The sequence below is a fragment of the Dermacentor andersoni genome, chromosome 5, assembly GCF_023375885.2.
Source record: "Dermacentor andersoni chromosome 5, qqDerAnde1_hic_scaffold, whole genome shotgun sequence".
NCBI lineage: Eukaryota > Metazoa > Arthropoda > Arachnida > Ixodida > Ixodidae > Dermacentor > Dermacentor andersoni.
Window position 1 is genome coordinate 199,302,121 of NC_092818.1, and position 24,449 is coordinate 199,326,569.

Here is a 24,449-nt window from a genome sequence, read left to right on the forward strand (position 1 = left end):
TTTGTTTGCTTCTAATCGTGGAGGTTCGGGCCCCCGTCCCCAAGGCCTGTGTGCCGGGGATGGGGAGTAGGGGGCCTCCTTATCCGGCGGTACAATAAAGTTGCTACCATCATCATCATCATCATCATCATCATCATCATCCCCGCCGCGCCGCTCCTTCTCCCCCGCTAGCATAGAGTTTCTAAATAAATACCCTAGAGGAAAATGTGGCGCTAGTGTCTACGGTTCATGAGCGTTGCCTCAAACAGGCTTCGGATTGACTTCAATCTTTAGACTAGTGGCATTTGTTTGTGGCGCAGTAAACGAAGCTATACTCAAATATTATCGCGTAAAATGTAATTTTATTTCTGAAGTATCTTATATAATGTACAACACGTTACATAAACTTTGTATGACTGAGATTGAAGCACGGTTTGCTATGGTTTATCAACAGGACACACTAGGGTATGAATTCTTGTGCGATTCTGTTTCCGATTTAACTCCAGAGAATAATTATTTATTTCCTTTTACAACAGCAATAATTACTGTGTATGTACTTATATAAAGATACTCATTAAGTATTTATGGAAATCAAAATGTTGTATTGTGAGAAAGTGTTGCGCCCTTGAGATGAATTCCAGAAGAGTCATCTGCTACGATGCCTGCTCGCTGCATACGCGAGACTTTTCTCGCAGACGACAGGCACTTGCGAACTCTCTCGCTCTTTCAAAAGGCAGCGTCGGCTGTCACGATTGCTGAACGTATTCAAGTACTTTTAAGCGCATATGCTGCACTGCTAGCAAGGATGCTTGAGGCCTCCTACGAGTATGCTTCATTTTGTTTTATGTTGACGTACCGCTTCCGAAGCGTTACAGCGTGGCTTTGCAATTACTCATTTTGCGACACTAGACTACAGCCAGGAAGCAGCAACCTTTCCTACCACAAGTAAGTTTGTGTTCTCAAAGTCCTAAAATACGCATTTGAATGAGCACATAAACGAGCAATGCATAATGAAGCCCTCAATAAAATTTGATTGCCAAGCCACTAGAAGTACAACTGTCTATGTCTTGTATCAGTAGTACCTTCTTCTTCCTATTCTAAAGTTTCATAAAGCACGTAACGCTACAGTGCCGACCTATAACACACTTAACAAACCAAGGTCCAGACGGTCAAAACATGTTCTTTCAATGTTTACGATGCCGTCGCTTTCTCGTCAGGGCTTCGACACCACACCCCAACACAGACATCGTCCCAGGCGCTGGCCCAGCGCGCTATCGCCACTTCGAGCAACAGAACAAAGGCAGAGAGCTTTGTCTTGCACTGTCCCACTGCAGGTTACAGCAACTGCTCTTGGAGCGAAACCAAAACTGCCAAAAAATGCTTGTAGACTAGTTCGCCAGTCAACAGAACGCCAATCCGTAGCCTGTACTTCCCATCATTCCCATGATGGTTGAACGACCGCAGCGCCAGATTTCCTTCTAGTTGTACTAATATGAAACTCTATTCCCGCTGGGCTCCACCCATCCTCGCCGCGCCGCTATGCTGCGCGATGTTAATTTTATACCCTGCTTTAACTTTCTCCCAGCTAGGCGAAGCTGCGAATGTCAAGAGAAACCCAGCGAGGTTCTAACAGCTCCACTGTAAAATGCGGTTGGAGTGTCCATATGAATGCTATCGCAATAAAAGGTTTCAGCAGGCAGGGAAAGTCACGCTACTGCAAAGTGCACAAGTTCTTTTTTCTTGGTGCCGCCTCTGTACACGCAAAGCGGCGGGCCCTTGACTTCACAGAAGGAGGCTCACTCACCGATCTTCCTCCAGAAAGCCTCCTTGTAGTAGACGAGGCACTTCCAGACGGAGCCCATGGGCATTCGCTGTAGCAGCTGGTTGCGCATCGCAGGCAGCGGGGGAGAGTAGTGGACGCGCATTTGCATAGGGGGAGCCATGGCCATGATCACGTGACTGCCCTGCGGTTTCAACGACAAGCAAAACATAGGCACGGTCGTAGTAAAGTGCCTTAGCCCAATTTTGCGGGCAATGAGATGGCTCGCATGGAAAGTCATTGTCGTCAGCTAGGAACACTTATAGGACACGGTGAGACACGGGACTCTCCGCACGCGAACATACACATGTCCTTCGGACGCAACCATACAATGTTGTAGCAAAGCTGCATGTCATCTCGTTGCGAAGCCTGCCTAGGCGTACAGGTTTCACAAAAAGGCTAATACTGGGAGGCACACATATTTGACCCTCACGCGATACCACGTAACACGTTGAAAGAGATGTCCTACGCAAGCACGTGCAGGAAATACTGCACAGTCGGTATATTTAAACTACAATAAGTTATCCATGATGCAAAAAGCGCTGATGAAAAGTAACGCTTTTTCCATCATGAACGTTTACCAACATGCCCACTTGACAGCTATCCTAAAAATAAGTTATCCCTCATTTGTGGACCGCTGACCAGAACGCTGCAGTTAGGGAATTGAGACATCTTAGGAAGCGGATACCTATAATTTAGAGAAGCAGAGGGAGCGGGACATTACGTGTTAATTGCTGACATCGAATCAGTAGCGTTGGTTAAGTGGTTCATCTATTAGGTGGACATCTCTATTTAAGATGCCAGCCTCTCACCCCCCCCCCGCACTTTGTTTCTGTTTCGCGAAATTGAAGCATTGATAAATTAGGAGTTTCTCATGTTCACCTTGTATTCTTTGCCGTTGAGAGTTTGGACGACGACGCCCGTGCTGCTTTGCGTGATGCTGACCACTGGAGAATTGAGCTTCACCCTGTCTGAAAACACGGAAGGTGAGCACACGGTGAGTCGGCGCAAATTACGGAAAGGTTTACAGCGAATCGCAGTATCGTCCCTTAAGTTCCCGCTTCACGAGGCTTACCCCGACGTGTATCGCGACGACGCCTGCCCGTCCTGCAGCCAGACCTCCACTCTACCTCACATGCTCTGGGAGTGCGGGTCGACATGCCCCAAGTTCATCAAGGAGGAGTGGTACTCGCTTTTGCGTAGCCCCGCTATAGAAAAGCAAATCCTGGCCGTCCGGCGTGCCCGCGACCGGGCCGGTGGGCTAGACCTGCCGGTCCCGACGTGGGACTAGCCGGGTGCGCGACGAGTTCGCGTCCTCGCCGGACCTACAATAAAGTTTATTCACTCACTCACTCACGTCACGTGCTGCAGCGCCGCACGGCAGAACGTCGTGGGACGAGCAAAGTCTGGAATAAGTCACTTCCTAGTTGCGACGAGGCGTATTGAAATTACGCCGGCACTGACAACCTGACTGTTCAGTGAACCGCCCTTCCCGTTTCGCTACATCGACCGACAAGCGCCTTGTCGCGAAACAGCAGCGAATGATCGAGGGGTCGAACAGGACAGGACACGAATGCAAGGCTCGATTATCGCATTCTCTCAGCGATGCCCGACCTGATTCGAAGCGATCTCTTTAAGAGGGCCACTACAGTAGCATGTAAATTAATAAAAATATGAGTGGCGATATAGAGGTAAAGGCGAGCAAAATGAGTTTGATCTCCATTGTTCCCATATACCTGCTCCTGATATATATATATATATATATATATATATATATATATATATATATAAAGCTCTCTCGTCTACTCTCTACTACGTGGCCGGCTTCCCACACTTCGTAGACCTTTTTCCACTTCGACACTTCTCATGGCAACGCAGTAAACATTGATTGTGTGCATTCATGAAATTGCGAGCATGTCAACCTTACCGCGAGCGAAGATATCAGAAAAAAATATACACAGACAGGTGACACTGAAACGCTCGCAGGCAGATATTCGCATTTTGCTTTCTTTTTCAGACCGAGCGTACATGGATTTACGAGAACATATTAAGGGGATATTCCGCTATCTGCATTTTAGACTGCGATTATTATTTCATTATTGGTTCACATCACTAGAATTTCGGAACTGTCAATTTTTAAATTTCGGAACATAGCGTTTTTGGCCTCCTTCAGCAACGCTGGTTAATGCGCGATTATTTACTTTCGTGTTCGTGGTCGCGTATCTCTCTGCCGGAAGACCAAGTGCCTGAAGCTTGCCGGGCTAATCCTGCTCGAGCCCTCATTTGGTCACGTAATTCCGTACAGGCCTCCATCCGAGATACCCTGAGATGGCAGCGCGCGTGAATTTTCGGACGCCTTCGCTATCCACAAATGGCACACTCCGCATTCCCGCAAAATGATGTACCAAGCGTCATCACGCCGTCCGAAGCGCTCCTAAAAAAAAAAAAAAAATTATTTGAAAGGTTATGGAAACATTGGTCCGAATTCTGAGAACTTTTCTTACATTAGAGCGTTGCCGATTTGTTCGGCCATCTGCCGATGACGTGACAGGTATGGGAACGAGACGACGACGATGGCCAATCACGGGCGGCATTTACGTAAGGTTCGTCAATACCAGCCTTGCTGGGCATACTTACGATTAATAAATGTTGCTCTATTTGTATTAACTGTATTTTCGTTAGTTTCGCGCTAATACGTCGATTATTAGACGAGAAATTAAAATCAACGTTCATTTTTTTTTAAATATCGCTCAGAGACTCCAACGCCGATATAGGTCAGTGTAACGCCACGGATTTCAAATTAGTTTCTGATTTTGGGCCATTGCAGGTCAGTAAAAGTTTGTGAAACTTGCTAAGTTAAGTCTCTGGCTGTTTGAGAGTCCTGCTTTACCGATGACAAATTAATTACGCCCTAGCACACGCCGTCGAAGTACATGATGTCACGGCGAGTTGGTGCCGGAAGGGGGCGTCACCAGTCACCTTTCGTTCTTGCGCCTATTCTGGCTAGTCGAGGCTCTTCTCGCGTCAAGAACGGCGTTTTTGTCATCGCAGTGGGGCAATTTACTAACACAGCCCGAATAATATTTCTCATTACTGTACCTGTAAGATCGAGCAGAGTGTAGTGCCTTCATTTTTTCCTTCTTCTCTTTTGCTTTATTCTATTATTGTAAGTTAGATAAGCCTCCCTCAACCTTTATGCACAATTAAGATGACTAGCCAACTAGAACGAATATTCGCAAATTCTTCTTGGTGGAATGGTACCGGGAGTACCGACGGTGCGCTCTTCCGAAACTGCGGCGACACCACGTGGGGGCGCACGTGTACCTCGCGGACAAGCTGCACGCGCGTGCGGCTCAGACGGAGCAGTCCGCACGTATCGCGTCAGTGCGGGCCGCCACGGGTGCGCCGCACGCCAAGCGAGACACGGTCACTCCAGGCGAGTGCGTGTGCTGCGATTCACGCGATGCGACGACCATGGCGTTAAATAACAAAGGCGCCAAAGCTGCAAGAGTATTGAACTGAGCTAGTTGCTTCATGGATAAGACGATGTTGAACAGCTCAAGTGCAACGAGGGACAAAGGGAGACAGACGACGTCCTTGTCGGTCTCCATTTGTTCCAGTTCAGCTGTTCAAACTCGTCTGCGCCGAAGCTGCTCCCAGAAGGGCAAAGCGTTAGAAAAGGCGCCAAGAATCCTGATAACTAAGCAAACGAACGAACTTTTACCAACCTCCCAAGGACTCGGCCATCTTGAGGCTGATCTGCATCATGCCACCCTTCATTTTTCTTTCCTGCAGAAATCACGAAATAAACGATGGCGCTCAAATATGAATTATTTCGGTTGCCATGGGATCTACGACTTGGCGCGCAAGGGATGACACCATAGAAGAATTGAGATCACGAAGTTAGAGACGAATACATTAAATAAGTATTTAAGTATCTCTCTCTCTCACACACTTTATTTTCCTTTTTCTTTTTACTTTTCAGGACACCCGGCAAGTAAAAAAAATGCTGGTTCATTGGCATATCCAGAGGACCTTTCTCCCCTCCCCGTTCGATTGATATATGTAGAGCATAGTGCACGAAAGCACAACTGACTATCGTTAACTGCAGAACACCATTATCCATCCAAACACTTTATTGGAGCAGCAGGAAGAGGAGGAGGAAGAGGATGGCGCCAAGTATACGGGTGGATTTAGCCTTGTAAAAGCATGCCAGTAATTTCTCCATCCTAGTGTGTCCTTTTAAATTGCGATGATCAGTATGTCATCGGGTTAAATGTAGTGTGAGCGGCTAGGTCGACGTAGGTCTACCAGGACAGATTAAGGTCTATAAGGAGCAGAGGACCAATCCGCAAGTTCTTGCTGTACTCAATGAAATTGTCTACTACATCAAGTGACTGGTAACGCTCAGCATAACTTGCTAAGCTCACAACTCGCTGAACAGATCGACATAGGTCGACATAGATCGACATACTCTTGCAGAACAGAAGCAAATAAGTACCCGCTCCATTGTCTCGAACGCTTTGCACAAATCGCGGTCTGGCGAGCGAGCGCGTGGAATAAGTAGCTAATAAATAATTGAACTATATAAGAACAGCACCTGTCCTCCATTCTTGATGGAGATTATCCTCTTCACGCCTCCGCACTGCTTCACGTACCAGAGCATCCAAAGAAGAGATCCCTCGTACGACTCCGACGTCACATTGATGGCGATGAAAAACTTCGCCATGGCTTTGGCCACGCTGCGGCGAAGGAAAAAGCCAGAAGCCTTGTTCTTTTTATGGATTCAGTGATGTTGTGGGTAATTAAAAAGTAACGAAGAAGATAGCAACATAGCTAAACATCTCAGTGAGCTCAGGTATTTTTTCCAGAACCAGCATGGATTTCGCCAGGGCTTCTCCTGTGACACACAACTGGCTGAATTCCATTCCGGCATTGTGTCTGCAATTGATTGGTGGTGGATTGCGTATTCTTAGACTTCACGAAAGCGTTCGACCAAGTCAGTCATCGTTGCTTATCCTACAAGCTAGCCCACCTTGGTCTTCCTGAAAATGTGTTTAAATGGATTGAGACCTACCCTCCTTTCTTCTCGTAGTCAGCTTACCATTGTCAACGGTTCGAAATCGTCATCAGTTCCTGCCACGTCTGGCATAGCGCAGGGATCGGTGTTAGGCCCCTTGATGTTCTTAATCTTCATCAATGACATATCAAAAGGAATTACTTCGAAAATACGGCTGTAGGCAGATGACTGCGTTGTTTATCGCCCAATGAACGCTTCAGCTGGTTTCGAAATTCTTCAATCTAATCTGAATAAGATTTCTAAATGGTGTAGCACCTGGCACATGGCTCTAAACACAAATAAATGCAATTACATTCGTTTATCGAGGAAAAAGCTAGACTCGCCAAACTCCTATGTTATCAACAATGCCAGCTGACCGCATGTAAAGGAGGCAAGGTACCTTTGTGTATACATTACGGATACCCTTTCATGGAATGAACACGTAAGAAAAACCGCAAATAAAGCCAACAGAACCCTTGAATGTTTGGCTCGCGCTTCCCACGCGCGCCTTAAAGGCGTGAGAAATGTGCTGTACACGTCATACGTTCGTCCTATTCTCGAGCGCGAGTTTACTGTGGGATCCTTATCTACAGAACGTGATAAATTTGCTAGAGCGCGCACAAAATCGAGCAGTCAGGTACATCGTTGGTGACTATCGCCGCACAACTAGCGTCACCGCTATGACGACTAGATTACAATTGCAGACTTTGAGCGATCGTAGGTGTTATCTTAGGCTGAAGTTGTTCCATAATATTTTTCACGGGCGCTCTGGCATAGATAAAACGAGCTACATGCTCGCAACACATTACATTTCGAATCGCCGCGGCCATGCTTTCAAAGTTTGGGAGACAACTTCCAGAGGCAATTTGCTGAAGTATTCATTTTGTCAGCGAACGGCATCTGAGTGGAACAAGCTTCCTGAAACCGTTGTAGGTATCGCATCGAATGCTCAGTTTTATATGTGTGTTCAAGCTCTATAGCGCTGCTTTTTACCAGATCCTGTACTTGTTTTGTTTTCTGCGCTGTACTTCTGTACTTGTTTTATACGGGTATGATATCTAGATACTAGCGATCTATTGCTTTTGTTTACCTGCTTATAAAGCCTTGGTTCGCTTGTGCGACACTGTGTTTTCTCTTTACATCCACAAATGTGTATATATGTACATACCCCCCCCCCCCCACCCCCCCAGTAATGCTCTTGGAACGAATGCGGGTTTTTGTAAATCAGTTGATAAATAAATAAATAAATAAACAAAAAAAATAAATAATGTGAAGGGGATTTACGAGCGTGTATAGATTTATTCATTACTTTCTTTTTTATTGCGCTACATACTGTCGGTCTGTTTCAGGGGCTTGCAGGAGGCGGGTAAAGAGGTTTCCTTTTATTTAAATCTGTTTTATGGCTACAGCTATATGACTTTATTTTTATTTTTCTCTGCCTCCGTTATAGTTGCTGCACACGGCGCGCACTGCCATTCCGCGTTTGGATTGAGTGTTGTGCATCGAGGCCGGAGTAAGCCACACTGCTTCTCATTGTTTTTTAGAGGGCAGCTCCCGATAGCGCGTTCCTGCGGCGAGCGTCGGCATAACCGAGCGAACGAGCGCCGCGAAGAATGAATGCGAACGCGGAGCGCAGCGGGAGATGAAAGAAGGCCGATAGCGAAGAGAGAAGGAAATCGCAGGAGGAGGGTGCAACGGAGCAATGAGGCGGAAAGCGGAGGAGGAGCGGAGGGGAGACGGGCTGCGCCAACACCCTCTAGTGACTTGAGAGTACTGAAGTCACTCTTTCAACTCATCTTTTTTTGTGTCTTTTGTGTTATTCGCGTAAATCACTCTTTCAACTCATGTTACTTTTTTCGTTGTCTTTTGTGTTACTCGCACACTGACCACCTGACCGGCTCTTCTAAAGCCACAATAACATGCCGCCAACGACACCCCTCAATGCTCCCTGAATGCTCCCTGAATGGTCCCGGGTCCGGGACTCGAACCCGAGACCACCGTCTTTCCGGGGCAGCCACTCTACCATCTGAGCTAACCAGACGGCTAGCAGATGGCAGGGCAAAGTCGAATTCGTCATCAACTCCAAGCAACGGCAACAGTTTGATGTAATAGTTCTGCGGAAACCCGCAGAACTACTTCTCTTTACCTTGCGGGTTTTCCCAGAACTATTACATCAGTGCTACATGTGTGACTGTTCCTGCTGGCTGTGATCGGTCGTGACGTGGCCAAAAGGATTCCTGCTCACTGATTTCGTCTATTAAGTTCTTTTCTGATGCCACCGGCTCTGCTCAACATCTCATTGCGAATACGTGAAGGTCTGAGCGCCACTTTCCCTTAACTTTAATGCGCTCCTAAATTTAATGGCTTTCTGTCGTCTGCGCTTCACTGACCCCCTTTAACAAAACGTAATTGGCATTGATAGACACACTGCGAAAGCGAAAATGAACGAATGAGTGAATGAATGAATGAATGAATGAATGAATGAATGAATGAATGAATGAACATTCTCGACGTGCTAGTGTTAGATTCAAAAGTGACCGGGCGCATGCTCCCCACCTGGTCCAGCAGGTGCGATCGATGAAGTCTTGGAATGACATCTTGTCCCACTCCTCAGCGTGTGGTGCGTCCCAAGGTGCGTCGACTGGAATCTGGGACAGCGCATAAAAGCAGGCTGCCTGGTGATTCGCATTGGAGCTACTGTACAGCACAGGCTATGAGCGAGAGTGAATAATTATTTGTCCCCTGTTATTCGTCCTTCGTCAATTTTTGCGCTGTGTATAGCCGCTTTTCATTGGCAATTGGCAGAACCATGGATAAGAAACACACAAAACGGAAAAGATGAATGTGAAACACCAAGAGAACGTAATTAAGACTTCAACTCAAACCAACCCCATGCCCACACACGTATTCATTAACGTATTTACCCTAAAGGCGCCCTTCAGATCATTACACAGAGGAAAGGTAATGATGCAGTCGGTAAGAAAAATATGTCAGGTGTACCTTTTCATGAGGGACACTTATGAAAATAACTGTCACATAGCCAAGCGGCGCCACTATATAGGTAGACATCAGCAGCACCATAATTTCTCCTATAATGTCCCTGATTAACATATTGTGCTAATTCACTTTTTATTTACTAACATTAGCGCACATGTTATATTTTCGAATTTGAAGCTGAGGAATAGTGAAGTCATGTCTGCTTCGCAAAAATCTCAAGACTATAGCACCACTTTCGAGAGATCTGCCCCCAAAATCTGCTAAAAGAATCCTCGGCGTTGTAGTTAAGGTCTTCCATAACTGTTTGGGACATGCATGTTGGAAAATATTGACTGGAACACTAATGTATTTTGTAGCACATCCTAAGGTCTCCCATCTGCAGAGTGGTGCTAGTGTTGTGGTGATTTCTGCTTAGCAGACATGACTTCACAACTGCTCGGCTTCAATTACAGTATGTCCTCTAAAGCTATCAATTAAAAATTTAATTCGCATAATCTAGGTTATTAATGAAATTACCGCTGAAATTTCTTTTGCTCTAATGTCCGCCTAGTCACGTAGAATATCGCAAATACGGCAGGGAAACTAGATGTGACAGATTGTGTGTGCTCAACATAATCTCAACCACTCAATTGGTATAAACGAAAATCAGCACGTACTCAGGGTCTCTTATTTTTAGTGGAACGAGCATTGAGTGACACTCTTGTTTCTTGCGCAGCACCTCAGGTTCACCTCGTGAGACGACCGAGGTGGAAATTCACAATAAATTAGAAAGATATAGAAAAGAATAGTGTAGTACAAAATTCACGGGTTTCATTATAAAATTATATTAGAGCATAAGTTTAGTTACAAGTTTACTTACTGAAGTGTCTGGGATAATTAGAATTAATTAGAAATCGCTGATTACGGCCCGCCAAAGCACAGAATCGTAGACATTAGAGACCCGCCAGGCGAGCACGACTTTGACGAAATTCCTGGAAACCCAGAAGTATAAAGCGGAAGTAATGAGGTCACTAATGACGCCAAACACAAGAAAGTGGCATGATATAAAGCCGGCAAATAATGGGAAACTGTTCCGAGTTCGGTTCGTGCATTGCGTTCGCCTAAAGTTAACCTAAAAAACACCAACGCCGAGGTGCGAGTGCCGCTGAGAGACACCTAAGTCAAAGATTAGGGTCGCCTACCATATTTCTTTTGTTTACACGCTAGCGTTGTGTTCAACAGCGCTAATATTATGGTCCCGTGGTATGTAAACACGACAGAAAACTCCAGAAATGCGTTTGTTGTTTTGGAAACGTTGGGAATGCATCCATGTGTCAGTGGTGATTCAATTTCACAGATGCATATTGCCTGCTTTTTTGACAGCTTTGCTTTAACACTGCTCGCAATTGGCTGATAAGAAAAAAGTTAAATATTTAGAAAAAGAACTAAAACTTGTTGACATGCTTCCCTAAATTTCCTGCGCAGCGAAGTACTTATCGTTCCTTCAATTCTATTATATAGTCGGCAGTGGCCGTCGGGCTTGTCTACTTTTTTTTTTTCACATAGCGTCGATCGTTTTTTTCGCGTTGCTCCTTTTCCTGTCTGTTTAGCTGACGTATATACTGTTCCATTTCACATTGCACCATTGTCATTCAGCAAACCACTAGTACAGCGCCGGCGTGACTCTCACCTCTTCTCCCATCTTGTCCAGACTGCGAAAGAAGTTGTTGACGTCCATGTTCACAAACGGATTCCAGAAGGAAGGGAAGCCTCCGCCGGCGGTCACGTACCGTCGACCCTGTCCGCGAAACGAAGACAGACGCAAACAAATGCTTTAGCTCGGTGGCAGATCATAAAAAGAACTCGCTGCGCATGAGTTTTATTAGGATGATGCCGTTGTTGGTCACTTATCGACAGAAACTTTCACATGCCGTTGAACACGGAACGGTGCCCGATGCCCCATAGACGCACGGTTATTATCTTAGAAGGCGTACAGTAAGGGCTTTGCGGTCCTGCTTGTCTGATACAGAAGACGGGTTTATAAAATAATCAAATAATTTGCAAGGTTGTCTGTAGGCAATTAGGTTGGGACATTAAGGTGGCTCGCCGGGAAGCTATAGGTTGGCGCCTTTAACTTGGTTGGAAACTTCCAGTGTGCGTGCAGCTGGTTCTCTCTCTATTTCCTTCTTTTCATTCCTTTACCCCCTTCACCCAGTGCAGGTTAGCAAATCAGGCCTGCGTCTGGTGAACTTTCCTGCCTTTCTCTGCCTGCCTGCCTGGCTATCTATCTATCTATCTATCTATCTATCTATCTATCTATCTATCTATCTATCTATCTATCTATCTATCTATCTATCTATCTATCTATCTATCTATCTATCTATCTATCTATCTATCTATCTATCTATCTATCTATCTATCTATCTATCTATCTATCTATCTATCTATCTATCTATCTATCTATCTGTCTGTCTGTCTGTCTGTCTGTCTGTCTGTCTGTCTGTCTGTCTGTCTGTCTGTCTGTCTGTCTGTACGTCTGTCTGTCTGTCTGTCTGTCTTTGTCTGTCTGTCTGTCTGTCTGTCTGTCTGTCTGTCTGTCTGTCTGTCTGTCTGTCTGTCTGTCTGTCTGTCTGTCTGTCTGTCTGTGCTGCTTAGGCACGAGAATTCATACAGGACGGCTCGGCTTAAACCTTACGACCTCACAAGCTTCCTTGTTGTGCAGTGCGAAGCTCGCAAGAAATTGAAATGCTCCATGAAGCTATACAGAGTGATACGGCACAATTAGAAAGTCAATTATGTTTCAAAGATAGGTAGTGCTGCAGAAAACCGCACATTTGATAGCACGGTTACCAGACGATACCTGCACAGCAAACAGATGGAAAGAAACTGAATTAAGCGGCCCTGCAAGACATAGTCCAGAAAAAGCGGAAGACTGTATCTAAGAAACCTGAAATTCAGGCATATATTTTAACAAAAATTATGCTGGTGCAGAAGATATCCACGCATATCGTAAGGGGCCCTAAAACACTTCTTTAACGTGATAATAATAATTAAAGAAAAACGCTGCCGATCGGTAAACGAGACACTTGCGAACATGCGAGACAAATATTTTTGCATTGCATGCAGTAGAGAATTTACAATCTCATGCCAAAACCACTGTAAGCTTGTGCAAATATAATTTTTCTAGTTCGAAGCGTAGTCGCAGCGAATGTTAATTGTTGTCGAACAATATTGAAGTGAATAGTTCAAACACTTGTGGAATTCGCGTAAGACGTTCACAAAAGAAAGAGCTACAGAGGTGGACAAATGAAAAAAAAAAAGGAATTTTTCGTTTACTTGCCAAGAAGGAAACAGGTTCATCTCTGGAGTCAATTTATTCTTTTTCGCTATGCACATTATTAAGATTTTCATGCAACATTGCAACTTCAAGATTTCTTACACCTACAGCAGGAGGAGGAGGAATAAACTTTATTTGTGCACAGCAGGTTTGAGATTTAGGCCTCTCTACCTGGATGACGGCCTCGAGCTCTTGGGCCCTCGCGGCATCCTGGGCCTGCTGGACTACAGCAGCACCGAAAATTTGTTTACAGACGCTTGCTCACTGTGTTGCGCTTTTAGTCCGTGGGCGAGGTGACAGCCGAATGACAGTGTTTTATGACTCGCTGCTGCCATCCCGTCCAGGCCGGAAGCGAGGAACGTGGAGATTCAGAGAAACGCAATGGCGTCGTCTAACTATAGCGCTTGAAATCCCACGACGTCTGCATTGTTTGTGCGTTCCCTTGACGCACCACTCTTTGCTCGGACTGGGTCAAGTTTGGAAAAGTTCATTTTAACGCGATAGAGTTAAGGGACCCGTGTCGCAGAAAATCCGGCGACGATGTCCGTATAAGAAAATTCATCCCGAGCCACGCGTCCCGATCCACGCAGGTCCTCCGCGCGGCGCCAAGGCGTTATTGAACTTGCTGGATTTCTCAAAGTAAAATGCGTCAGAAAATTCGAAAACACAACCTACAGACATGCTAGCGTTGTACTGTAATTTGAATATACGAGAAAACATAATTTTGTTACACAGAAACTCAAACGCAAACCCATTTCCCAGCTGCCGTTTCAGATCCGTCATACGGTTAGATAAACTGCAGTTTCAGGGAAGTGTGAGAAGCAGTCAGGGATTTTTGAATGGAATGCCCTCCACAAGGCGTCGGACGTCGCTTTGGCAATAAGAATTTCGGACCAAATTCCGACTTTGACTTTTTGAAATTTAGACAATATACAGTTGTCCGGGTGAAGAGGGCTAAAGGTGACACACGTGGTCACCTGACTAGGCCCTAGACACCCTGAATTCACGCAGGCACAGTTTCAACATGGTAAGTTGCGAAGTACAATATTTTTTTTTTTACAGGAAGATTATAACAATTCACATACGGCAATATACATACACTGTACATTCAAATCAATCTAATTAAGAATGTATAATACCTACAAACTTGTTCACTTGACCAAAAAAAGGAAAAACAAAGCAAGGAATCCTAACTGGATCTCCTTTACGACAATAAAAAAATAAAAAGATGTTCACATGATAAATATGTTCACTTGACAAAAAAGAACAAAGGAAAAAAAATTCTAACTGGTTTATACACGATTTAAGAAAAATCTCTTTGCCTGGTTTCGGAAAGCAGGCAAAGAGGAACAGTTTTCCATGAAGTCAATCAGAGCAGGATAAAGGTTTAACACATTAGGAATTTGCCATTTTAACAGTTGTGTCCCGTAATTCGTCCTGCATTTAAACTTGATGAAGTTGGTTCTCCTAAACTCATAGTGGGATTCATGTTTGGTACACCTCAAAGAGAAGAGTTGTGGATCAATTTTGAAATCTGAATATGCAAGCTCTGATAGTCGCAGTTTATATAGTGATTCAATGTCCAGGATGCGATTCTGCGAAAAATATACAGATGTTGATTCACGTTGTGGTAGATTTTCAATAAAGCGCACACTTTTTTTCTGTAATCGATGGAGGCTTTCCATGTTAGACCTAGTAGTGGTGCCCCAAACAAGCAGGCAGTAATGCAGTCGCGAATCAACGGTATTAAAATACAGTTGACGTCGTATATAACGAGGCAACAATAAGCGAAACTTATTAAGCATACTAATACATGTGCAATATTGCGCTTAATATAGTGAATATGGCAAGACCAACGAAGGTTTTCATGAAACTGAACACCTAAAAATTTAATTTGTGTTACCTTCTTTAGCGGTCACGACACGAATGCCACATCATTATTAATATAAACAGGTCTGTTAACAGGGGTAAAAACAATGTACTTAGTTTTGTCAACATTTAATGAGAGTTCATTTGTAACAAGCCAGTCAGATAGATTCTTAAGCCATAAGTTTACACGCGGAATTAAGAAACCTAGATTTTCACCAGAAAAAAATACACTTGTGTCGTCAGCGTAAAGGATAATAGAAGGGGTTTGTGGGATAGATACCATGTCATTGATGTATAAAAGAAACAGAGTAGGTCCTAGGATTGACCCCTGAGGAAACCCAAATTTTATTAGCTCAGAATTAGACGTAGCATTATTAATAACAACATACTGGGAACGACCAGAACGGTAGTTCTGCAATAATTTAAGTGAAGTGCCTCGTATTCCATAATACGGTAGTTTGCTAAGAAGTATATTATTTTTAATAGAATCAAACGCTTTGCTGAAATCTAGAAAACACCTAATGTGTACAATTGATTTTCTATGTTGTTAACAAGTTTATCCTTAATACTGAGCAATGCAGATTCAGTTGATTTCTTCCTCTGAAATCCGTACTGGCTGGGAGAGATTAACTTGTGTTTATTAAGATAGGTAGTAATCCGTGTATTAATCACTTTTTCTACTACATTGGAAAACAACGGTAGAACTGATATAGGTCTATAATTACCAATCATATTTGCAGCACCGCCTTTAAACAAAACAGCAACTCTTGCCATCTTCATTTTTTCGGGGAAAATACCTGTTGTCAAGATTAGATTTGTTATATGACAAAGTAGATTAACTATTAGGTCAGCAATTGCTTTAATTGGTGCTACCTTAATGCCATCAAAACCGCAAGAACAGTTATTTTTGAAACCTAATGTAATATCATTAATCTTTGCAGGAGTAGCTGGATATAAGAAACCACGAATACCCAACCACGCATACCCAACCACTTCTCTACCCCCAAAGTTGCTCATAAATTGTCTTTCATTCTTTACAAAGTTATTCCTCGGAATTTTAAGAACGGCAGCCTTTAAACAAGTTTAATGAAAAAAAAGCACCGACAGCGCATGTCCTTTATGTTAGCTCTTTTCAGACTGAAATATTAGAAGTGCGAAACAATAACAGGTGATCGATCCGCGAAAGAGGTCGCGTTTCTACCAGAAAGCTCACCTTCGTGCATAGCGTTCGCAGCCAGCGTTTCCCGGTAAACATTACAGTTACATAAGCTGCAGCTGCCGGGAAGCATGAAAAGCAGTAAGGAGTCTTTGATCGCTATCGCGTTCCGCTCTTGAAGGAGAAGCTTAAGCGTCCTCCAATTTTTTTCTTTACTTTATCTCTCGAAGGTGTCGTGTTCTCCTTGCGCGTACAGGCAATGGATGCGGCGCAGCTGGACGACGTACCAGGATTGTGAAAACGGACCAGTGCTCGTAGTAGACGCAGTACAGGTGCTTCTCCAGGCCCAACTCCTTGAGCACGCGGAGCAGGTGCCGCTGAGTGGCGCCGATGTACGCGCCGCCGATGTCCAGGTAACCATAGTGATCGCCCTGCGAGTGCCCGTATAGCGACCAGAGGTGACGCAAGCACAACTCCGTTGCACGCCTGTCGTTCCCACGAGTCGCAGGAGTCACCCTCGGGCATGTTCTGTCGTGTTGTCTTGAAGTTGAAAAGGGACCTTTGAATGTTCGAGGTGCTTTAAAAGCTTGAAAAGTGCGCACGATAAGTATATACCCTGGTGGGGAATTTTGGTGCTTTCTTTTCACATTTCAATAAACAGTCGAAATTTGGCGTCAGCGCACGTTTATTAAATAAATAAATAAATAAATAAATAAATAAATAACCAAGTTATTTCATGAATTAATTCACGCACTGATCAGTTTCGTAAATATTGGCAGCAAATATGCCACCGGCTTCTGCACAACATTCAACACAAAGGAAAGAAGAAAAAACGTTAAACAATAAACTGCTATGTACATGCGCACGTTTGCCGTCCTGTATATGCGCCCTGGAACTGCCACTTCTGCAAAGGAATGCACCAACTATAGCGAGTGCTTTTTTTTTAACAAGTTGAAACATTTTTAAATATTGCCTGTGGCAGATAGGACAATTCAAACCCTTGATCTAAATTGCTCGATGAGGCGGGGCCATTAGTTCTAAGATAAATCAAAACGCCGCGTTAAATAATGAACATAATTGCGCTGATTTACTTTTTAATTAATTACTTTACCTCACATATATTTCAATTTACAAATTATACCCGGTGAGTTCGCAAGGCGTATCCACTTGGAACGAATTCTCAGGACTGCACCAGTTCCGAGGTATTAATTTTCAATGTGTCCGACGAAATGCGTTGGCGTTCCAGTTTTAACAAAACACTGTGTTATGCACTGAAGCACTAAAGTGACTGGGACACCAAATGCATTTCGTCGGACACAATGAAAATAATATCTCGAAACTGGTGCAGTCCAGAGAACTCGTTCCAAGCAGATACGCCTTGCGAACATATTTAAATCTACGAATTATAGCCGGTGAGCATAGTTCGTAGATTTAAATATGTGCCGAAAAAAATAATACGTTAGAGTAATTATGTTAATGCTTTAATTAGACATTTTAATTTCTCGTAGACATAACGGCCACCTCACGTAGTAATCTAGATGAAGGGTTAGAATTGTGCTATCTGCAATACGAGTTTTTTTTTTAATTTGGACCTTCTCAAAAGTACACCTGGTATGTAGCGTGGAGACGGGTTATCTCGAATCCCAGAGCTGTCGGTTTATACCCGCATGTGTCAGCGTATGCATCTAGAGCACCTTGTAGTTCATCGCTGGAAGATGGACAGCCAATACAGTTGGCACAAGAGGCCCACACGCGAGAGCCACATACATCGTGCGCGCAATCATTGCATCGCGTGTGCTCCGAAGCAAAGCGGTGACCACCGGGCCCGATTTTGCCAATAACTACGGCATCAATGCGGTTTGGACTTTCCATTCACTCGTTGCATCTGCCACTTCTGCGCTCAACTGTCATGTTCACTCGAGTAAACTGTAACATTCGCTCTAGACGATGAGTTTCGATGTACGAGCATTATACACGACAGCCTCACCTGAACCGTGTACGTCCGTCCGCCGACGCGGTCCCTGGCCTCGAGCACGACGACTTCCGCGCCCTCCTTGCGCAGCTGCCGAGCCGCTGCAAGGCCTGAGAAGAAAGAGGGAGAGGAGGAGGAGGTATTTTGCTGTCGCCTCTTGCAAAAGCTGGCGTTATCTGCTTCGGCCACCCGTGCGTTCAAATGAAGGAGCCTCGTGCAATTTTGCCCATTCAAACACATGTAAAACGTGACTTTACGGGACAACCACCGAAGGGGGGGAGGGGGCGATTTGAATGAAATGTGTTGCTTACGAGAGAGAACGTTGAATTCTACTCAGTAGGATGGCAGCGCAAAAGGGACGGCGATGTACAGAAAACAAGTACACAGGCCGATAGCTGAATGGTTGACAGTTCATTGCAAACTGTAAGAAATAAATGCAACAAGCCCGCCTGTGTGTGCACACTGCTACTGCTGGCTTAAGCCAAACCTTAAGCCAAACCAAGCCAAGATGACTGACTCGCACTCAAGCAAACTGACAGAACGAAATGATATGCAAAATTCATGGTTTCTCTTTATAAGGAAAGCATCTATAAGTTCAAATGCTGTTTGATTCGTGTGCTTGGTTATGACAATTTTCTTTTTCAAAATATGACTTACAGCCACATGAACGTGACGGCGTGCCTTTCCTTAAGGCAGGCGTCTCCCGTGTACTTCTCTTCTGCGTTGCCGCCCCACTTGCGATGCCGTCATAATGAACCCGAACCAACTCGCCCAATTTTACACCCTTCTACACTAGCGACTCTAGGAAGCAGAATGATGATTTAGGAGCTCGAATTTTTCACAAATATTGTCAAAAATTGCCAAATGAAAAAAAAAATACTAGCACGATGTTTACAAATCCGTAACTCAGCACGAAAATACATATGTCGCACTACAGTAAGCTGCATGGGTTAGGGTATCTAAAGCGGATAAATGTGATATATGAACTTGCGTGACAGTGTCACAATGTTTACAAGGGTTTTACAAGATTCCCACTCATAAATGAGATTTATTTCGGAGCGGTATATAATGTATATTAACTAATAAAAGATTTTGCAGTCTTACATGCCTGAACTACGATCTGATAATGAAGCAGGTGGCAGTGGGGGACTCCGGATTGACGCTGACCACCTGGGGTTTTCCAGCGTGCTCGTAAATCCATGTACAAGAACGTGTTTCGCATTACGCCCACGTCGATATCCGAAATCGATCTCACGACCTCGCACTCAGCAGCGCAACGCCATCGCCACGGGATGAACGCGGCGGGTGCATGAATTTCGTTTGCCTTGGATGCGCTGTCTACAGAACTGTGGTATGACTTCCCTCTTTTTGTTTCTTTAATTTCTCACTTACAGAGTTGGAAACCTGACTCATGAGCTCTTTGAAGCTTTGCGATTTTCAAGAAATTTTGTAAAGCAATCACTCCATGAATTAAAAATCCGCTTGCTACAGTTAGATTTTAACTTTCTCCTTTAAGCGCAGCAAATCTCATCGAAGTCGTTGCAATGGTTGCCGAGAAAAACAGTTTCTCCGTTCCGATGCACCTAAACAGGCGCCCCCAAGCTAAAGGCGAGGAGTGCGAGAAGGTGGAAATGTGGGCTCGTTGGTTCATGATTTCGGGTTGTACAGCGCAGACGGAACGACCACAAGAAGCAGGACAGGACGACACACAAAGCGCAAACTACCACCAAAGGTTAATTTTTTCAGAGCACAATTTCATACGCTCTTACAAAGTGATCGCACGTGCGCAAATAATTACCTCCTAAGAAAAACAAGTTCCTTATCGGAGTGGTTAACAGATGGGATGCTTATGCACTCTGGACCTAATCTCAATATATCTTCAGCCTCAGTGATTTCTCCTGCGAGCTTTTCATGCTTCACTTCTTCACTTCCCTAAACTTTATTACCTTAAAGACCCCCGTTTAGGGGGTATTACATAAGGGATGGGCTAACAAATGAAGGTTACAAATAAGTCTTTATGCGGAACAATGTGCTGTAACAATTTCTGTAAAACTGGATGGGCACGTGATTGCTGCAATCTCTTGGGGAAGGCCATTCCAGTCCACTGCTGCACGGAGAAAAAAATGAGCCAGCGAAGGTGGTAGTGCGAGCACGTGAGTGTGCATTTTGATACGGATGGCTAGTGCGGTGGAGATGCGCGTCGGTGGGATGATGTAGGGCGCGCGATTGAGGAAGCTGTGAAAAAATTTGTGAAGCAGACAGAGGCTGGAGATGCGGCGACGCACAGAAAGATTTGGAAGACCAGTTTCGCGTTTGAGGGATGATATGCGTATGTCATATGAGTATGAAGAATGAATGAACCTATTTGCACGATTTTGTTCGGATTCTAATTCGTTGATTAAGTATACCTGTTTCGTACTCCAGACGGGCGCCGCATATTATAGTTTAGATCTCATTAGATATTTATACACGAGAAGCTTTATGTCCTGTGGGGCGTGATGCAACTGACGCTTTAAAAAAACCGAGAGATCCGTTCGCTGATGATATGACATTGGTGACATGTGCGCGCCAGGAAAGATCGCAGGACAAGGTGACGCCAAGGTACTTATAGGATTGGACTTGTTCAACAGTGGTGTTAGAGATTACGTAAGAAAAAAGCAAATGATTATGCTGGCGTTGAAATGAAACGAGTTTGAATTTAGTAGGATTAAGTGTCATTAGTCAAAGATCGCACCACTCCTGTACATGGTTAAGGTCATTTTGGAGCGCATTTTGATCAGAAAGGTTAGAAATTGTGCGATAGATGACGCAGTCGTCGGCAGAGATACGGATATGAGAAGATACATGGTTGGGGTAGGTCGTTAAATATATTAGGAACAGAAGGGGTGCGAGGACAAACCCTTGAGGGACGCGCGATGTTACTGGGAGGGAGCTAGAACGTTTATTTTTAGTAGAGACGAACTGAGAACGGTTAGTAAGAAATTCTGAAATATGTGAGGGTGCAGGTTCAACTGGGCAAGTTTTAGCAACAGGCGTTTGTGTGGCACTTTGTCGAATGCTATAGCGAACTCCAGAAATATGGCATCACTCTGAAGGTTACGGTCAAGATGGAAATGTAAGTCATGAATAAATGTTGCCAGTTGAGTTTCACAGGATAAATATTTACGAAAGCCATGCTGGGAACAATGAAAGAAATTGTTCGTGTCCAGGAAGTGCATTACATGAGAGTATATGACATGCATGTTCCATGATTTTGCATGGGACGCTCGTTAGTGAAATGGGACGGTAGTTCAAAGGGGATTGTTTGTTACCTGATTTGTGGACCGGAATGAACTTTCCCACTTTCCAGTCGTCTGGCGAAATTCCTGTTTCAAGCGATAGTGAGAGCAGTAATGAAAGATGCTATGCAATAATTTGTTTAGTATATTTTAACAGTTTGGAGTTAATATCGACTACGGCTGATTATGAAAGTTTGATTTTGTCGATGAGGGACGACATGCCAGCAACAGAGATTGTCACTGGGGCCATCATTGGTAATGTTGTAGCAGGTGGCGTAGGAAATCGTAAATCAGCTTCTTTGGTAAAAACGGATGAGAAGGCTATGTTAAACACTTCAGCACAATGAGCGTCGCTCACCGCCTCGCCATTATTGTTCGTAAGTTTAATGTCGTGTGGCGCTTGCGAGTTTATGACTTCCCAGAATTTTCTAGGGTTACTTGTTAGAATTTTAGGTAAGTCACTGTGATAAAACGTCTCTTTAGCATTTCGGATTGCAGTATAAAACGTACTATGCTGCAGTCCTGCAGCATAGTACTTATCCCATGCGCACACACCTCCATTAAGTTTCGCAATACGTAAGATACGTTTCTTGTTGTTTTCTTGTGTTTTTAAGCTTTTTGAAAACCATGGTTTGTGTTTATTGGCAAGGAAGTTTACCTTGGGGATGAATTTATTAGTTAGCTAAATTATTTTGTGCCTAATAATTAGCCAGCTGGTATTAAGACTTCGAGAATCGAGACTGGATTTAAACGCAGGCAGGAATTGTCGTAGTTACTTATTAATTGCGTCGTAATCGGCCTTATCGTTCAAAAAGGTTGTTTTGCTGAAGATGTGGCGTGTTTTGGGAGCGAAAGTAAATGTTGTATGAATTACTTTGTGATCCCTGATTTCACGTAAGTATGCGATAGATTTTAAGCGCTTTGTAAGCATTAGGTATAACATGTTCGAAGAATAATTAGTGACGCGTGTTGGTTCGGTTACCAGTCAACTAAAGTTGAAGTTCAGGCAAACATCGACAAATTCCTTTGCTTCAGTATTTCCTGTGATTGGTGATGTTTGATTCAGCCAGTCAATGTTGGGGAAGTTAAAATCGCCATGGAGGAGAGTATGTGCGGTGGGGTGTTTATTAGTAAGCTGAGATAATATTTCATTAAGTTCACGGTCGAAATCTGGATGTGTACGATGGGGCCTGTAGCATGCGCCAAGTATTATTGTACCGGGTGGGGCACGGCACATTAGCCATAGTGATTCAATTTGTGAAGTAATGTTGATGAGAGCGCATGATAGCTCTTTGTTAGCAGGGATGAGTACGCCCCCGCCACGTGCGTTTGTGCGGTCACGACGAAAAATATTAAAGTTCGGCAAGTCAGCCGGGGCCTCTGTATCTGAAATGTCGTCCGTAAGCGACGTTTCAGTCAATATTAGTATATTACTGCCAGATGACTGCAATAGATTAGACAGGAGCATGCGCTTAGGAAGAAAACTACGTATGTTAGTGTAAATAACAGAAAACGAAAGGTTTGATCTAGCGCTTTTACGAGGCTGATACCTAACTGACAATTACCGCTGCGTCGTCAAAGGTGTATCGCTGAGATCCAATGTGCAAAGTCTTGAAATGCAAAGAAAATGGCACAGATTTGCTCCTAGCAAAGGTAACGAACTGCTTTCGCGCAGCTCGAACGGGACGAGTGAAATCTTCGCCAATGCTGAGTTTACCTTTTAGTTTCGGGCCGTTTGAAAAAAAAATGCCTGTTGCTTAGCTCTGGTTAACCCTAGTTGAATTGCGAAAGCAAAAGCTGCATGGCTGCGCTTGTGGTTGAGCGTTTGGTTTAGCTCTATTGTATAGACACGACAAGACACACTGTTCAGGTAACGACTAGGCTTTTACGACACTTCTCCAGTCATGCGGCACGTTCTTCTGGTCTCTCTTGAGCGCGTTGTCTCTTCCTCGCGTCGTTCTGTCGTTGTTGCGTCTCTTTCTCGCTCTCCATAACGACTAATAACACTGGGGCGAAGCGCATATATATCTATATATATATATATATATATATATATATATACCCCCCCCCCACGAGGCGACACCTCCTCTCCCTCTACCCCGGCGGAACACATCTGCTGGAGCGCGGCTGCGGCGTTGCTAGGCAACGGCGGCTCAAGGTCATTCGTAGGCCACGGCACATACGGCTGCCTGCATATGGCATACGGCGCGACGAGCCGAAATGGCTCGCTGGTTGGCGTAGTAAAGTTTTCGCTTTAATAGATTCGTTACTTTTGAAGGATGAAAGTTTCACTATTATGGGTCGTTTGCGGTTAGTAGTGTGCCGCTCTAGGCGGTGCGCACGCTCTATATCTTTTGGTTCGATTGTAAGGCCAAGACGTTCATGGCAGTGGTGAATTATTATTTGTTCTGATTGAGCGTATGTTTCCTTGAGATTAGTGTCCGAAAGACCATGAAATATTAGATTGTTACGGCGGGGGCAATTCTCGAGGCAGTCAAGACGCTCTTCTACGTCACACACTTGGTGAGCTAACTGAATGGTCTTAGTGTTCATGGTTTCTAGTTCTGTTCGGAGGGTTAGAAGATTTTGACAACGATTTTCTAAATCAGCAATGCGCGCACTAAGATTAGTGATAGTTTGGTTTGTGTTCGCACAGCCACTTCGTACAGCCCATTCCCTAAGTATTGCTCGGCCCCGAACCCATGCTCTCACCTGTTCGTCTTCTCCACGCACCACTGTAGGCTGGAACGGCCTTCCCCACGTCATCGTGGCCATCATCAACCCACACGCCTTCATTGACGCTGTAAGAGCTCACTACTCATCTTGAATGGTCAACGTGCCTTGCTTTTTGCACACCCGCCCCTTACGTAATACCCCCATAGTGGGGCCTTTAAGTTAATAAAGTGAAAGAAAGTAAAAGTAATACGATGTAAACAGCTACCTTCGGTTTATCCGCTGCAGGCTGCTCTGCGGTTGCCGAATGCTGAATTTTCTTGAGCAAGGC

The 24,449-nt window shown here is 44.4% G+C and overlaps 1 protein-coding gene across 1 annotated transcript in view; it reads right to left on the reverse strand.

The window, feature by feature from the left end:
• LOC126532345 (amine oxidase [flavin-containing]-like) overlaps nt 1–24,449 on the reverse strand; it is a 148,381-nt gene that overhangs the window by 14,388 nt on the left and 109,544 nt on the right. The window contains exons 2-9 of the mRNA XM_050180052.3: nt 18,183–18,277; nt 16,483–16,626; nt 11,524–11,631; nt 9,414–9,505; nt 6,399–6,540; nt 5,527–5,587; nt 2,681–2,769; nt 1,784–1,943 (exon numbers count right to left, since the gene is read on the reverse strand). Of these exons, the coding sequence (XP_050036009.1) occupies nt 1,784–1,943; nt 2,681–2,769; nt 5,527–5,587; nt 6,399–6,540; nt 9,414–9,505; nt 11,524–11,631; nt 16,483–16,626; nt 18,183–18,277 (891 nt within the window). The remainder of the gene's footprint in view (nt 1–1,783; nt 1,944–2,680; nt 2,770–5,526; nt 5,588–6,398; nt 6,541–9,413; nt 9,506–11,523; nt 11,632–16,482; nt 16,627–18,182; nt 18,278–24,449) is intronic.